Here is a 16,022-nt window from a genome sequence, read left to right as displayed (position 1 = left end):
ATACATATTAATAATAATAAAGCTGAGGTGGGCCTACTGTACAAAGTGGTTACAGGTTGTTTTTGCATGTAACGTTAACTATTGCATTCAACCCCTTAAAAAGTGTATATTTTATATATAATATTTATATAAATTATAAAATATTTATATAATTAAATACCCAATCAATTATAATATTGTAAACCTGGCAAAGTAGCTAATTTCTCACCGCATACACAGGCTTACACATGCCTTAAAAAAATCTTCTTTGATACCCATTATTTACCATTGTAATTACGACCATATTCCCAGGTAGGACAGGTGTTGGTTGAGGCCTCAGGATAACTTGCATACATGTCACATCTCACCAGCCCATTGTCTTCTCATCAAGGCAACGAGCTCAATTGTCATTTTTTCAGAGAATCTGAAAAATGTTACCTTTTGAAAATAGATGGGCCTATCCGAATAAGACATCGACCTACGTTTTATGTCGTCAAATATGAACGTTGATTGATATATTTCTAGATTCAATTAATTTACAAATGTGCCTTCATCACCACCTAAAATTACACATAATCAAATTACGCATTTGTCCAAATGTCCTCTCCTAAAACGCACGGATTTGTCCAAACCTGTAGAGGTAATTAAATGGCCATGTTGTTCTTCTTTGACTCGTTAAGACAGGTTTCAGATTTCAAGTGTCTCCCCTTACACATCTGAGCTGCCACATTCATCTTCATGTCGGTTAAGTTTTATTGCGGCCGCTAGAGGTGGATGCAAAACTTGGTCCTGGCTGGGTGGTATGGACTCATTGGATGGACAACAAGCTTCAACACATTTTCCAAAAACGTTACGCGCTTTGGCAACGAGTGGCAACGGGTGCTATTATATAGTCTAGTGATTTCCTCGACATCACTCAAAGGGGCTGTTATCTTCCTATTCAATGAAGGTGTTGGGCTTTTTCGAATTTTATGGGCGTACCTGCATGCTATTGTGTATAAGTGGAGTTAAAAGTGCGAGAGAATGTCACAATTCCACATTTGATGCGTCTACTTTGAAACATGTGACAGTGAGAACTTGGATTTAAGCGGAGGACTCGAGAAAACTTGCTGCATGTCTGGAACTGGGACCTCACGCCGAAGAGAAGGGACAGCTCCACAACATAGATTGATGTGAGACTTCAAAGAACATCATTGCAGGCAGGCGTTCTCCTAAAAAGTGATGTGACATAGTAACCTGTATGTTATCCTGCAAGAAAACATTCAGAAATTGTGATATTTGTATTAAAATGGAGATCAATTTTATACACGAGTAACAACTGTATACCTGTGTAACATCATTATCAAACACATCATTGTAGAATGAGAGCCTTCATTCCTTTGAACCGGGCCACATTTGGACTTTTATGGAGCTGCTTGAGTTTTCTACACTGGGTTCATTGTGGTTTAGGGGACAACCATGTGCATTCTAGTTTTATTTACAGGAGATTGCGTAACCATGAACGGAGAGAGATTCAAAGAGAGATTCTCTCTATTTTGGGTTTACCACATCGTCCAAGGCCCTTTTCTCCAGGAAAACAAGCATCCTCAGCACCCCTGTTCATGCTTGACCTGTACAATGCCATGACTACTGAGGAGGAAGAAGGATTGGGAATACAAGAGGTTACAGGGAAAGGATTCAGCGGGAAGGCTCATGGAAACTCGCGTAAAGGGAACTACGGCTATCCGCAGGGATACACTCGTGTGGCGCAACCTTACCGCGCGGCCCCTCTGACGAGCCAAATCCCTCCACTCACTACATCTCACGACACCAACTATCTCAACGATGCTGATATGATTATGAGCTTTGTCAACTTAGGTAAGTAAGTGAACTGACTTGAGAAAAGTTTCAAGCTGCCTGATTTATGCCTTGCGCTCCAGCACCATTAATTTTTTTTTTGAAAATATGGTGGCCACTGATAAACCACAGTATTTTAAGCCTTAGAATTGTCACATGACCTTCTCACTGCAAATATCTAAAGGCTTAGATTCGTTTATATATGATTAAAAACAATGTATATTGTCAGTACACAATGTCCTTCAATACTGAAAACATATGCTTAGACCATGTTTTTTACAAAATATATATATAAAAAATACCAGGTAGATTCTCAAAATGTACATTTAACAACCTTGATTATATTAAAATGAATGATTATTTGTTTTTCTTGAATTTGATCTTAATCATTAGACTACAATACAAACCCTAAACATGTTAAACAAATATTCCCACAGTAGCCAATGTATGCTTATTAATTTTGTTGCAGAAAATGATGATATTCAGTTACATTTACAATTAATAGGAGTTATAGGCTATTCCTATTGTAGCAGGCCTTAATTTCCCGTTTGTCACCTATAGCAAGAACAATGCCACACTGCTCACAACTATGTTTGCAAATTCTCTTCAAAGGTCACAGTGCTGTTTGTCTGAGTAACATACATTTCATGGGTACTGTTTATGAAGTTAGAAGTCTTTTTCGAACTTAATATCAGATTCTACTTCAGCCTTTCAGATGCCTGATATTAATGCAGGACCATATTTACACGCTAAAACACTGGTAAAAGCACAAACAATCCACATTTTGAAGACCATATCCATTTTCTTTGAATAAGGTTTGAATAAGCAAAAGAAGAGTTTGTCTGGACATTCTTGAAATTCTCAACTCTATGGAGATCTTAAAATATTCAACTGCAATATCATCATGTCACACTTCCCCTAAAATACATTTTCTCTTAAACCGTCATATTTGACTTACCTAGGAAACAGGCCTTGTATTTTGAATAAATATATGTTTATCAAAATACTTCGCAAAAGGCCCGCATTAGAGTATTTATATGTTTTGAAATTGTCAGCATTTATTGTAGCGTAAAGAAAAGCTTTCTTATAATTTACAATGTTTCATCAGTAGTTCTGAAATTTGACCCAGAAGTTCATAATAACTTATCAGATGACTGTCTGACCTTGGTTAAATTGACCTTAATTATTTCCTGTTGTTAAAGAAAGGAAAGCGATTGAGTGAAGCCTGCACTTTTTCAGCACTTATTCCATGTGGCACTGGGTTTGGGCAGTTAGATGTAAAGGCAGTAGCATTGTTAATTCGTTTTTGTGTCATTTTTCATTAAGCATTATATCCCAATGGAGAGTGAAATGTGTATTTAAGGGATAGTACACCAGCGGTAAAAAAACAAAGTATAAGATTTTTTGTTAGGGAGCTAGTGAAATGTTATACTTGTTTACATGTGCTAGTATGATAAACAAAAATGACAGTTACAGAGGACACATCTTACAAAAAAGAGGCTTATAAAAAGATATAGCTAAAGAGTGCTATAGCGTGAGCATGTAAAATGTATTAATGTGAAGGTGCTGTTGGATTTAAAATCCCTCACCTTGGTCTGTCACATCTGTTTCCACTTAGAGCTGCATGGCATGTACACAGTCAGCCTTGAAAGCTCTGTGCTCTCATTCTGGGGACAGTCAGTGGTAAAGTGTACAATGAGACTATTTACACAAGTATTACTACTACATAATAATTGACTTCACTACACTAATGCTACCACTAACTCCTATAATACTAATAGTTGTAGCATAGAAGTATGTTGTGATTATTATTGATTATTAGATCATTTACGTGATGTACTCACAAAAATGCATCTTCACTCTTGTCGACATAACGATGAGAAATTATGCAAAATATGTGTACATTCTCAACTTCCTCTTCTTCCAAATTGTAATGAAAAATGAATTCCATAAACAAAGTGAATTCCCTGAAACTGTGGCAGACACTTTTTAGTGAGTCAAACCACCTTCGCAATTAATCTGCAGCTATCTGACACTTGAAATGCTTCACTTCTGCTTCACATTACTGGCCATAGCTAATCATGGTGCAAGTCCAATCTGTAACAGGCAGAACTGACCCCTGACCTTTGTGTGTTAAGCAACCACAGACCTTCACTGTAGATAAACTATCAGTGAAATGGACTCACTGACTCTATGATTTCACTGGCTGTGCCAGAACACTAACACACCTCAACTCCCAATCCTTTTATGCTGCTATTTAGCAACAGTGTTGGATGGTTAGCTGTCACTTTGTGTCTTCTTGACTGCATAATGGCATGCCTTTGATTGCAGACAGGGTTGAAAATACACTCTGCTCATCTTTGCTCTTCTTTGTTTGTGTTTTTCTATTGATAATTACGTAACATTTTTTATGTGCACATTTTATATTCAGTATAAACTCGTTCATCATTGTCCTCAGATAAAACAAGTTTAAACAAATTGGTCAGAGAAAGCTAAATATGGGTTTCCTGTGTCAAACACGGCCAATGTATTGTATAGGAACTACAGGAGGTCAATATTAGGTTGGCAAATGAGGTCAAAGCAGTCACTCAAATCTTGTCAAAAAAGGCTGTCTGGTCTCTTTTTGTCACGTTGAGGGGCAGACGAAAGTGTCTTTAATTGAAATCAGCCTGTTTTTCTTAACTGACAGCCCATTCATCATGGGCAGAGAATGCAGTTCGGCACACAGTGGAGGGCCTGTCTGCAAACTGCTACCTGTACTCAGTTGACTGATTAAATGGACTGGAGAGTGCTTTTGTTGGAGTCAAAATGTTTGCATTGGCTTTTGGAATGTGAAAACATTTGATAAATTACCTTTTTTCAGTTAGGTAGGTTACTGCTGGCACACCACATTCTGTCTGTGCAACACATTTTGTATCTATTGTGGCTCAGGGAAGGTATCAGTAATAATAATCACTGATCTGAATCACAAATCTGAAGGCTTGTGCATTGCCACTCTAAATATTATGCAGTTATGCAAATCCTCTATTTAGTCCTCATGGACCAGTCTTCTTTTTCAGTGGAGAAAGACAAAGATTTCTCCCATCAGCGGAGACACTACAAGGAGTTTCGTTTCGACCTGACTCAGATCCCAGAGGGAGAGGCGGTGACTGCTGCCGAGTTTCGGATCTATAAAGATGGCAGTCATGCCCGCTATGAGAACATTACCCTGAAGGTCACCATCTACCAGGTCATCAAGGAATATCAAAACAAGTAAGCACCATCTGACCTTCATTTCAACACCTTCAAATCATCCCAATTCATAAAAAAAAAAATATATATATATATAAAGTACACCATCACCTTGTAAATGATTGTGGAATGGAATATACATTCAACCATGTACATTTAAAATTCTCTCTGCAGAAACAGAATATATTGAAGGTTACCTATAGAATAAACTGACCTTTATATTCTTTATGATTCACATAAAGTTCCACAAGGTAGTTTTTCTCTAACAGTACTATGTACAGTAGAGTATCCTTAACATCCAGTTGTATACCTCTTTAGACTGTCACTGTAAATTGTGTCTAAATGTAAATGTTATGAACTGAATTGGCTTTTGTATGTAATTGATCATTATATGGTTTAGAGTGGTGGATTCCTCAGTCAAAAACCTATACGAAGGGAAGAGAAAGCACATCTCATTCTGTTTAACTGAGAGGAACCAGTCATCTCGAATGTCCCCTATTATTGTTTATAGGCATCCTGAATCACTGTACATAAAAGGTGCAGCCATGTGAGTTTACAAACCAGTTTGCCTTGTTCGACCGTAGCCTTTTTGCCAGATAGAGAATCACAATGGTTGCTGATTTGGGTTTTGGGTTTTGATGCAGGATATTTTGAGAATGGAAGAACTCTTTATCATATGTGAGATGTAATCTCTCAGTGATATAGTTGTAAATGTATTTTCAAATAAATACTTTAATGAATTAATTCATCAATACATCAATCAGCCAATCAATTAACCAATCAATCAATCAATCAACCAACCAATCTATCAATCACCATAGCATAAGAGGAAACCTAACACATTGTGAAATTGAATACAGCTTAAAGGGCCAGTCAGCATTTGCTACATCCATTTTTGGACTTATAAATTAACTACGTATACCTATTGATTCTTGAAGAATATGACTTATAAGTGCCTCATAAGCTTAATTCAAATGTCATTCCCCATCAGAACCCAACATATAAGCTTGTCTTACTCTAATGTTTGCAAACAAAGTCAATGTAAACAAACACTATATAGCCTTAAAACATGGTTAGAACTATAATTTTGAAACCATGGATGTCCTTGTATCCATAGCTCTGTCTATGAATTTGAGAGTTCTCCAGTCCCATCTCTCAGCTTTTAACCAAAACAGAGGCAGAGATACCGTTTTGTTATTGTTTCTCCTGCCGATTTCCACTTAGAATTATTTTACATTTATTTATTACAATTAATTTTTTTAGAGGGTAGATCAGCTATAATATTGCAGATGGATTGTGGCTTCTATCAATGTATTTGTCTCCATTATTTCCAATCCCCCATATATTTTTTGTGTAAAAAAAATCTATATATATATATATATATAAAATATATTTTCCTTTATTATTTTCCCTTTACCCTACCACCCCTCCCCTAATTTGAGTAAACTAATGGACAACAACACTTAGGCTTCTACTTCCATTTTACAGACACATTATATTTTACAATAGTTATCTTTAGTTTATTTTTAGTCGCATCCTTCAGCTCCACTCTGACTGTCACTTTAAATGAGTTTCGAATTTGTGAATGGATGCATTTGAAAGTGGCTGTCTTTAGATAACATTGTCTAAAGTTGAGCATCTGCACTGGGGGACATGCTTGTGTCAGCGTAATCCTAGGGAGGCTTTCAAATGTCCCTTTAAAACCTGCACTGTTCTGTGAAACACTTGAGGCAGGCAATTAGGTAGAAAATAAAAGACATCCTGTTTACACTAGCACATCATGGAAGTTTGGAAGGACTTTATCCTGATTCATGTGCTTATTTCAAGTGTCTTCAAGAAGGTCAGTTGTCTCCTTTGAATTATAAAATCATGACCTGATATACACGTTTGGCGTTAGATTGGTAAGTGACACAAAGTAATCAGAAATGCCACGAAATGGAAGCTTGTCACAAGTATATATTATAATTTAGAAGCTTAATTAACTATATCTTTGTTTTATCTGAACTTTGTTTCCAAATGGGGGAATCTGGGAGGGATTAAGGGCTATATTAAGGTTATTTTTATGTTTCCTTTCTTTTGTTAACTGAAAACATCCATTGTGCTGTTTATATTATATGTCTTCTATGGAAATCAAAGTAGTAGCTGTGATAAATGCAGTCAGTAGCCTACACAGCTTGGTGTATGATGAAACAATCTTTTAAGATGAAGCAAACAAGAAAGGAGGCAATAAGCCAGTGTTTATACAGGCAGCCCAAATCTGATCTTTTACCCAATTATTGGCAAAATATCAGAATTGGGCTGCCTGTGTAAACAGACTCAGCAACATGGTTAGGCATACATTCTGGTCCAATTATGTTTTTCCTTTGATTAAGACCAAACATACATTTGGACTTTATTTGCATTTGGGCATGAATAATATGTTTTCAATAAGATATTGAAACTTTGGAACAAACATACATTTCCATTTGCACATGTTAACTAAATATATCGATTTAATCTTTGAATTCTACAGTTTATCTTTGCCTGGTCTACAAGTGTTCTATATTCAGTACTTAACTTGGGTAGGAGCTCACCAGAGTTGAGGACCGGCACCTAAAATGTTCTACTGCTTGAGCTCCTGTTCCTCTTATAGAATATTAGCACAAAGGTGTTGTGGAGTTCCTGCACCTAAATATAAACAGTACCAGCACCCAAAATGAGTACCGGAACCTATTTCACTCCAAGTCAAGCACTGCCTATATTGCTCTCCTTTCATCTGACTGACTATTTGTGAACCTCATCCTTGTATCTCCAACCTTGTTCCGCCTCATTCTCACCACACCGGGCCCTTACAAATATAGTCCACGGATAAAGCTTTTCCATTAGCATGTTCCCCACTTGTGAAGCCTCGGAAGTCCATCAGTTATCACTCCTCCTGGTCTATGTGTTGCCTGTCAGGCGGCTTGTTGCATCCCAGTTCAGTTGAAGCCATGTGGGCCCATTAGGGGCTGCCTAGGGGGCTCCCATCATAACCCACATGCCCACCTGCTTCTCTTAACAATGTTCCGGAAGTGGGAAGCCGTGACATAGCTGAACACACAGGGGTCTACTTAAAGCAGGGCCCACATTCACTGGCCAAATATGTGTGAGGCTGATTGAAGGGGAGATATGACCCTCTTGGGCTTTTCTGGAGGTCCTAGTCATTGAACTCTCCCATCTGAAGCCCCAGGCCCCAGTCATCGCATTCTCTTTTATGGCTCACCGAGGTCTGGAGCCATCACACATTTAGCTCCTCAGCTCCTAACTGTGACTTTTCGGCTTGATAAACATTATTCAGAGTTTCACAGTTCAGCACCTTTTTCTCTGCTCCTCCCCCAAGGAGCCATCATTAAGCCGGTGTTGAACTGCTCAACGGTTCAGTCACATATGGTTTAAAATTGGTGGTAGAGCAAAGACAAATCTGTTACTTAAATGTGTTTTTTCACTGCTTGGAAATTATAGCCTTGAGTACATACATGACTGGTTGATTAATATCCTGCTTATCCATATTTTGTGCGGTTGTGAAAACAGATTGTCTCTAATCCGGCTAAAGAGTCATTAGGCACTCCTTATAGAGCGGAGTATATTTCAGAGAAATGTCAAAATATGGGGCTTAAAGGATAGAGCACATGGAACAACAAATGTAACTAGTAAGATACATTTTTGTCAAAGGATGTTTTTGGCTCAGATCTAAGAGAGAAAGCTGGAATAAATTGCATCATGTAGTGATTATTTAATGATACTTTGTTTATGTAATGGTTTCCAATATGGCAGGTCAGGGCCTCATTAATTGTTTGACTGCTTCCAAGTCTAAACGACCCAGAGGAAGCATGTATTCTCTCTTTGTGTGGCCCTTGCAAGTTTTAACAACACTAAGATGCATAAACAGGAATTTCATGATTAGTTCCAGAGCTCAAAGAGCAGAGTGAGGTCCGTCAATTATATCACCCCTGTGTTAAATATTTTTTATCCAGTAAATCAAAGTTTACCCATAGTAATATATGTGTATTGCCATCTGTTAAGTTATCACATGCATTCACTTGTTATTTTTTATTGATTTTATATAAATGTTTTCCTTAACAGGGATGCAGAGACATTCTTGTTGGATTCCAAAAAGATCAAGGCCTCTGATGGGGGCTGGCTGGTCTTTGACATCACAGCCACCAGTAACCACTGGGTGCTGAACCCACTGCAGAACATGGGTCTGCAGCTCTCTGTGGAGACTTTGGATGGTAAAGGAAACACTATTTTTAATCTTCCTTTGTTGTTTTAGGGAATTAAATATAGAAAAGCAGTTAAACGTTGTAGTTACCCCAGGCTTCAAAAGTAGTTTGCTTTGAAATTATTTTTTGTAATTCAGTAGACACTCTTATCCAGGTAAGGAACAACCAGGCTTGATCAATCCAGGAATGTATCTTTGCGTACAGATTACCAAGAGAAATTTCCATCAAAACATGTAGGCCAGGGCTGTTCAATGTCAGTCCTGGAGGGCCAAAAAACCTCTGTCCAAATCTGGTGTGCCAACTGTAGCCAGTGAAAGTGCTGAGAAATGGGGTGAGATTCTGGATAAACTGTCAGTGTTCTTGATGAGCTGCACAGCTCTGATGGCACAACCGGGGAGCCAGACTAGGAGAGAGTTGCAGTAATCCAAGCAAGATGATGAGTGACTGGTCTAGGAGATGTGTTAAATAGCTTGTGAGAAATGACTAGATATTCACTGATGCCTTAGAGCAGGGTTCCCCAATAGGCGGCCCGTGTGCCAAATTCGGCCCGTGGGTGATTTTATTTGGCCCCCAAGTTTTCTGAGCAAAACAATTAACATATATAAAAAATATGTAATTTTTGATCTTGGACATAAAATATTGTAAAATCAACAGGAAATTAAAGTGATTTTAATTGAGGAAATCTGTTCCCAAGTATTCCCCCGCATAAATAGAGGCAGATGTGATTGTATCTCAATGTAATCAAGGTTTGAAATTATTCTGTTTTTGTGGGTTCTTGCGGTCAATTTGCAGTGTACAAATTATTTATATGTTCCGTCCACCAACCGTCCGCTCAATGAAACATCTGCCCACGGCTGAATGTAATTGGGGGCCACTACTTTAGAGGCAGTCTCTACCGGACCGAGTCATTGATGTTCTCTGTGAAAGAAAGAGAAACCTGTTTTTCCAGGGTCACACCCAGGTTCTTTGCCATCTTGGAGGGAGACACAGCTGTCCATAGAGGAGAGGACAGGCCTGTGTTGTCAAGGTTTGAGGTTGAGATGTTGATGTTTATAAGACATGAATAAATACATACCATATCATAACCTGTGTGTCAGATGAGAGAAGGACAGATAGCGTTGTGTGCCCTATGCATAGCAAAGGTAGGATAATCCCTGTGAAGAGAAAACAGAGCCCAGTGACTGACTGCGAGATCAATAGGGGAAGGAGAACTGACCCCAGGGGAACACCTGTTGCTTGGTTTCATGTCGAGGACAGATCATTTTCATGTCACGTAGTAGGAGAGATCATCCTGAGATGCCCATCCCTCATAGAGGTGGGGCTTCAGAACAGGATCTGATATTTCACATGTCAAAAGAGGCTTAAAAGATTAAGGCAGTTTTAGATAAATTTTTCCTTTTTTTAAAGCAGAATGTTAATGTTACAGAGTTTATTTGGATAATAATGCATGTTAACTATCATAAATTGAGCCATAATTCCTGCCTCTAAGATTGGAGAAACATCAAATGTTTTTAATTTTTTTCATTAGTAGAAGTTTTTTTTGTGTGTGGGGAAATGAGGAAAACATTTCAAAACCCAAAGGAGTACCTGACTGTTTTAACAATTATGACAAGAATACGAGGAAGATGGGTATTTTTATCTTCTTTAAAACCACAAGACATTGATGGAATGTTCTTTGGGATTATCTATGAATCAGATACATTAGCTGATGACATATGACAATAAATAAATAATAAATTATCTTTGTGGTTTGTGTGTTTTCCTCCATTTAGTATGATATATTACGTTACGTTAGATTACATTATGAATGGAATAGTGGTCATATAGCAGTCGTACAATATCATACAAATTGGAAAACGGAACTTATCATACGTCTTTGCTCATAAGAACAATGCAAGCTTCCAAAATCTACTCTAATGACACCGTTTTACCCTATTTTGTTTTGTTTAATTGCTCCCTTAAATTAACGCATTTGATTAGACAGGATCTAATTATGCTTCTGTTTGCTGCTATTCACATTGCTTGTTGTTTTAAAAGGACGGAGTATAAACATGAAGTCTGCTGGCATCGTTGGAAGGAATGGGCCACAATCCAAACAGCCATTCCTAGTGTCATTCTTCAAGGCCAGTGAAGTGTTGTTGCGCTCTGTCAGGGCTGCTGGTGGAAAGAGAAAGAACCACAACCGCAACAAATCAGGTGGTCAACAGGAATCACCACGGGCACCCAAAAGTGGAGGTGGGCTTATTAAACTACACTCTCAGAAAAAAAGGTACCAACTTGTACTTAAAGGGGTACAAACGCTTGTCACTGTAGTGGTACCCTGTAAGGTATGTCCATTGTAACATTAGTTATAGGTAAATAATTGTACCCTTGCAGTTTGTACCTTAAATATAGACAAAATGTAGCATTTGCCTTTTTAGGGTACCACCACATTCTTTTTAAGCTGCAAAAATGTACTTATTTTCTATAACAAGTCCCTCAAGTGTACATGTCTCTCCACCATCCCACTTCTGACACAATTCAGGGGGTAGCCTGACCAGGACTCAAACCTGAATCCAGCGACTGTCAAGCCAACACCTTAACCATTACACCACCTTTTGACAAGGTTACTCAGTTGTGGTTAATATAAATTACAGCTCCTTTCTTGTCACATAAGTAAGCCTTTATAAAGACTTCAGAACTGGCAAAGGATATGCTCAAACTTGAATTAACATAACCATAGACCACTTAAACTGGCACATCACTTCCATTCTCAGGTGGCCCAAAATAACTAACTGAAAGCCACGTCCCCACTAAGCCACGCCTCCATTGATTATACTTTTATGTTCAAAATAAATAGATTATTTGCACTTGTACCCTAAAAAGTACCAAATAGTACCATGTGAGGTCATATATGTACCTCTGAACATTATGCATATTTTTATATTTTGTACCCCAAGAAACAATACTGTACCCTAACTGTACCCTTTTTGTCTGAGAGTGAACCATCATTGAAATTGTTTTGGGTTTGGGTTGGCAAATTTACTTCAGATAATGAAACACCTTTTGAGGTTGATGGCAAACCTTACAGTCCCATTTGTTATTCCCTGTCAGTGCATTAAAACAGTCTGTTACACACTCCAGGATGTTATGTCTACTCAAGCAGCCTCTTGTTGCCAAGGAGCCTTGTTTTGACTGCATGCTGCTCCAATTAATGGATCAAAAGTCTAAATAATCTACTGCAGGAAAGATGGAGCTCCGGGATCGGCAACTCCAGTCCTCATGGGCCCGATTGGTGTCACACTTTTGCCACAGCCAACACACCTGACTCCAATATTCAACTTATTTAGAATACAATTAGTTTTATCAGCTGTGTTTGATAGGCATTGGGGGAATGTGTGACACCCCTTCAGCCCCTGAGGACTGGAGTTGCCCATCTCTGATGTAGATCAATATAAAACAGATACATTTTCAAAATAGTAAACCGACCTGCCTAATCTATTACCTCTTTCAGCTCCTCATAAAGATGGTACATGGATATGAATATGTACTAATCACCTCACACAACTACTCTAGCTAAGCTACACAGAACGTCCACAATGACCATCTCAGTTAGTTCTTTTAATTTGGCTGTAATTCTTTGATAGCTGTTTTTAACTGATGTGGTTCAGTGCATTAGGGATACCCAGTCAACACCCCTTCAGTGGCCACATTAATGTAATAACCATACATGAGTTGGTGCTGCCATTTGCTGTTAACAGTTTGGTAATATTTCATGAATAATTGATTTGGTGTTCATTTCCTATTGTCAAAAAATAATTGTACTGTGGGTAAACAATATACCACAGTGCTCACAGGTGCTGTATGAAATAAAAAACTCATGTCTAGAACTACAGTATATAATAGCCTAATGATAAACTTGCAGACTTGAGGGATTAATTCATTGTTTGTTGTTTTCAGATCATAACACCAGTGAGCAAAAACAAGCCTGCAAGAAGCATGAACTTTACGTCAGCTTCCGAGACTTAGGATGGCAGGTAGGAAAGATGGAACACTATTTGAACCATACCATATCTACTCTACATAAGCATGGCAGAGCTTAATGTCACAAGTGGTCATAGCATGTGTGTTACAAATATGTGTGTGTAAAAAGCACCTCTTTTAGTTTCAACTATTGTATTAAATGCAGTAGACCAGAAACAGACAGACTTAAGAAAAGACATCAAGTGTCAATAAAGTGTCTTCAATATTAAAGAGGAGGACTTTGATGCTTATTTTGTATTTTCTTTATTTTATTTGAAGGACTGGATTATTGCACCGGAAGGTTATGCTGCTTTTTACTGCGATGGGGAATGTTCCTTTCCACTCAATGCACATATGAATGCGACAAATCACGCCATTGTGCAAACCCTGGTATGTAGAAAAACCCTCAAAAGATGCTTATTTCCCATGAACTCATATTGAATTGCTTTACCAATATGGTAATAATTAATTCCACACCATATTGATGTTCTAAGCTACTCAAACTGCAGCTTTGGGTTGTTCCACCAATTATCTGGGTCGTTCCACCAATTCAGTACAACTTTGATTTCACCTAATTGTAATATTCTGTCATAAACAGCACATGTTCAACTTAATAAAAAACAAGTTTAACACGTTTTCTCACGAGGTAAAAAAGAAAGTAACAGGGTTGACTTTGTCAAAGCAACAAAATAGCGAAGTGTTTACAATGATGATGAAAACATGGAGATATTTGGGGGTCAAGCGGGTTAAAATCCTAGAAGTCACAGAGGGACATGTCAAAATGCAGAATGTTGTCACTTATGCAAGTCTTCATTCATGTAAAAAAAAAAGAAAGATTTATAGAAACATGCTATTCATTTAATATACCAGGCTTTTAAAAATCAATATTGGTGCACAATTCCTACTTAAAATATCAAACGGGATGCAAAAGGCACTATTTTCGCGGGAATGACCAATCTCCTTTGTATACTCAGTCCTTTCTATTTGCTTCCACAGGTCCATCTGATGTTCCCTGACAATGTGCCAAAGCCATGCTGTGCACCGACCAAGCTGAACGCTATATCGGTGCTTTACTTTGATGACAGCTCAAATGTCATCCTCAAGAAATACAGAAACATGGTTGTTAGGTCATGTGGTTGCCATTAATGGCAAGCAGGATTGTATTTCAGATATGTGGTATTGCTGGAAAAGTTCATATCAATATAGATAGATCTGAATGTGTGTTGTGCTGTACAGTATTATGTATATATTAGTTTTATTAACTTATTTATTTCCCCCTATTTTTGTGATAACACTCAATATTGTACAATGAGTATTAGTCCATGTATATTTGACATCTCTTAGCACCCTCTCCTATAGGCCATAGCGAACATATACAATTACATTGTAATAGTTATAGCATTTCATTGTACATCTTAGTAAAAGGAAACCTCTCTATAATATCAATATTTTGGATCTTATTGTTTATTGGATACGGTTCAACAAAGTATACCAGTCTTTCCAAAATATTGCTTTATTCAAGCACACCGATATCACTGTTTTTCAAACTGTTACATTGGATTTCATTTTCAAACCATTGTTTAAACTATTATAACCACTCAAAAAAGGTTTACATATTGCTGCTACAGTTAAATGAGGTCATATTTTAGGACATACCAGTTGAAAATGTTTTGTGTAGCTATCTTATTTCAAATATAGTGTCAATTATTGCATCAACATTGTATTATTATGGTTTTATAAGCACGTTGTAGCCTATACTAGCTTACATGTATGCAACTTGGAACACTCTCTTTGATTTCTCCTTCAGATGTGTTAAAAGCAGAATCTGTATTCATGTCATTTGAGTAACAGCCTGGCACAACATTAATCACATTAAAGGTATGATGTAAAATAGTACATTAAGTATTTCAAATAGGACTCCTTGAATAACACTCTAGGGTTTTTCCTCTGGCCTTGACGTTAATCATGTTTACACTGTACACAGGCATCAAATAGTCTATCATAAAATCTATAGTTGGACTTCTGGCTATAATATATATGTATATATCATGCTTTCTATCAAATAAGTTATGCTGAAAGGTACTTCCTCTACGTCAAATATGTCATGCATTCTGTTGAATATATCTTTCCATAGCATTCACTGAAAAAACATGAGGACTGGCCTGCTATATTCTCAGACCCAGGAAATGTCATAGTTCAGTAACAGTCTATTGTAGGAATATATGAGAACTAGACAAAAGTTGTGGAGTAGCTCCCTAAAAACGTACTTTACGGCCAGTATATATTTTCATTTTACATACGCAATACATAATGAATGAAACTACTCTAAGAAAATACATTGTTTGCCCAATTGTGGTAATATCACTGTTATTTTTGTATTATTATGGATATTATATTATTGTTGTCATGTTGTTATGCTTCATAATAATTTGAGTAATATATGTTTGGGAAAAGTACACGTTATTGTATTATTAGAGTGTGGCTTATATATTATTAAATGATCTTTTTGAAAATATTGCTTTCAAATACTTTCAATGTTTTATAAACTAAACCAAAACACTTTAAAAAGTTAACAGAAAACTTACATTCCTTAAATTATTTTCCATTTTAACTTGAAAATAACTGTCTTTTTTCCACCCTCAAGGGCCCTAAAACACCAAGCCCACCTTATAGAAACTCAATTGACAAACATATCTTTATTCTATAGACTTCAATGCCTCTTTTTTCATCCAG

At 37.3% G+C, this 16,022-nt stretch overlaps 1 protein-coding gene across 1 annotated transcript; it reads left to right on the top strand.

The window, feature by feature from the left end:
- Positions 1-726: 726 nt before the first annotated feature.
- LOC118398405 (bone morphogenetic protein 5-like) lies at positions 727-15,796 on the top strand. The gene is made up of 7 exons (XM_035793701.2): positions 727-1,836; positions 4,875-5,067; positions 9,148-9,296; positions 11,325-11,522; positions 13,227-13,303; positions 13,569-13,679; positions 14,286-15,796. The coding sequence occupies exons 1-7, from the start codon at positions 1,341-1,343 to the stop codon at positions 14,433-14,435; spliced, it is 1,374 nt and encodes a 457-aa protein (XP_035649594.1). The 5' UTR covers positions 727-1,340; the 3' UTR covers positions 14,436-15,796.
- The last annotated feature ends 226 nt before the right edge of the window (positions 15,797-16,022 follow it).

Source organism: Oncorhynchus keta, chromosome 2 (assembly GCF_023373465.1).
Source record: "Oncorhynchus keta strain PuntledgeMale-10-30-2019 chromosome 2, Oket_V2, whole genome shotgun sequence".
Classification (NCBI taxonomy): domain Eukaryota; kingdom Metazoa; phylum Chordata; class Actinopteri; order Salmoniformes; family Salmonidae; genus Oncorhynchus; species Oncorhynchus keta.
Note: the sequence above shows the minus strand (reverse complement) of the source record. Positions and strands in the feature narration are given on the sequence as shown.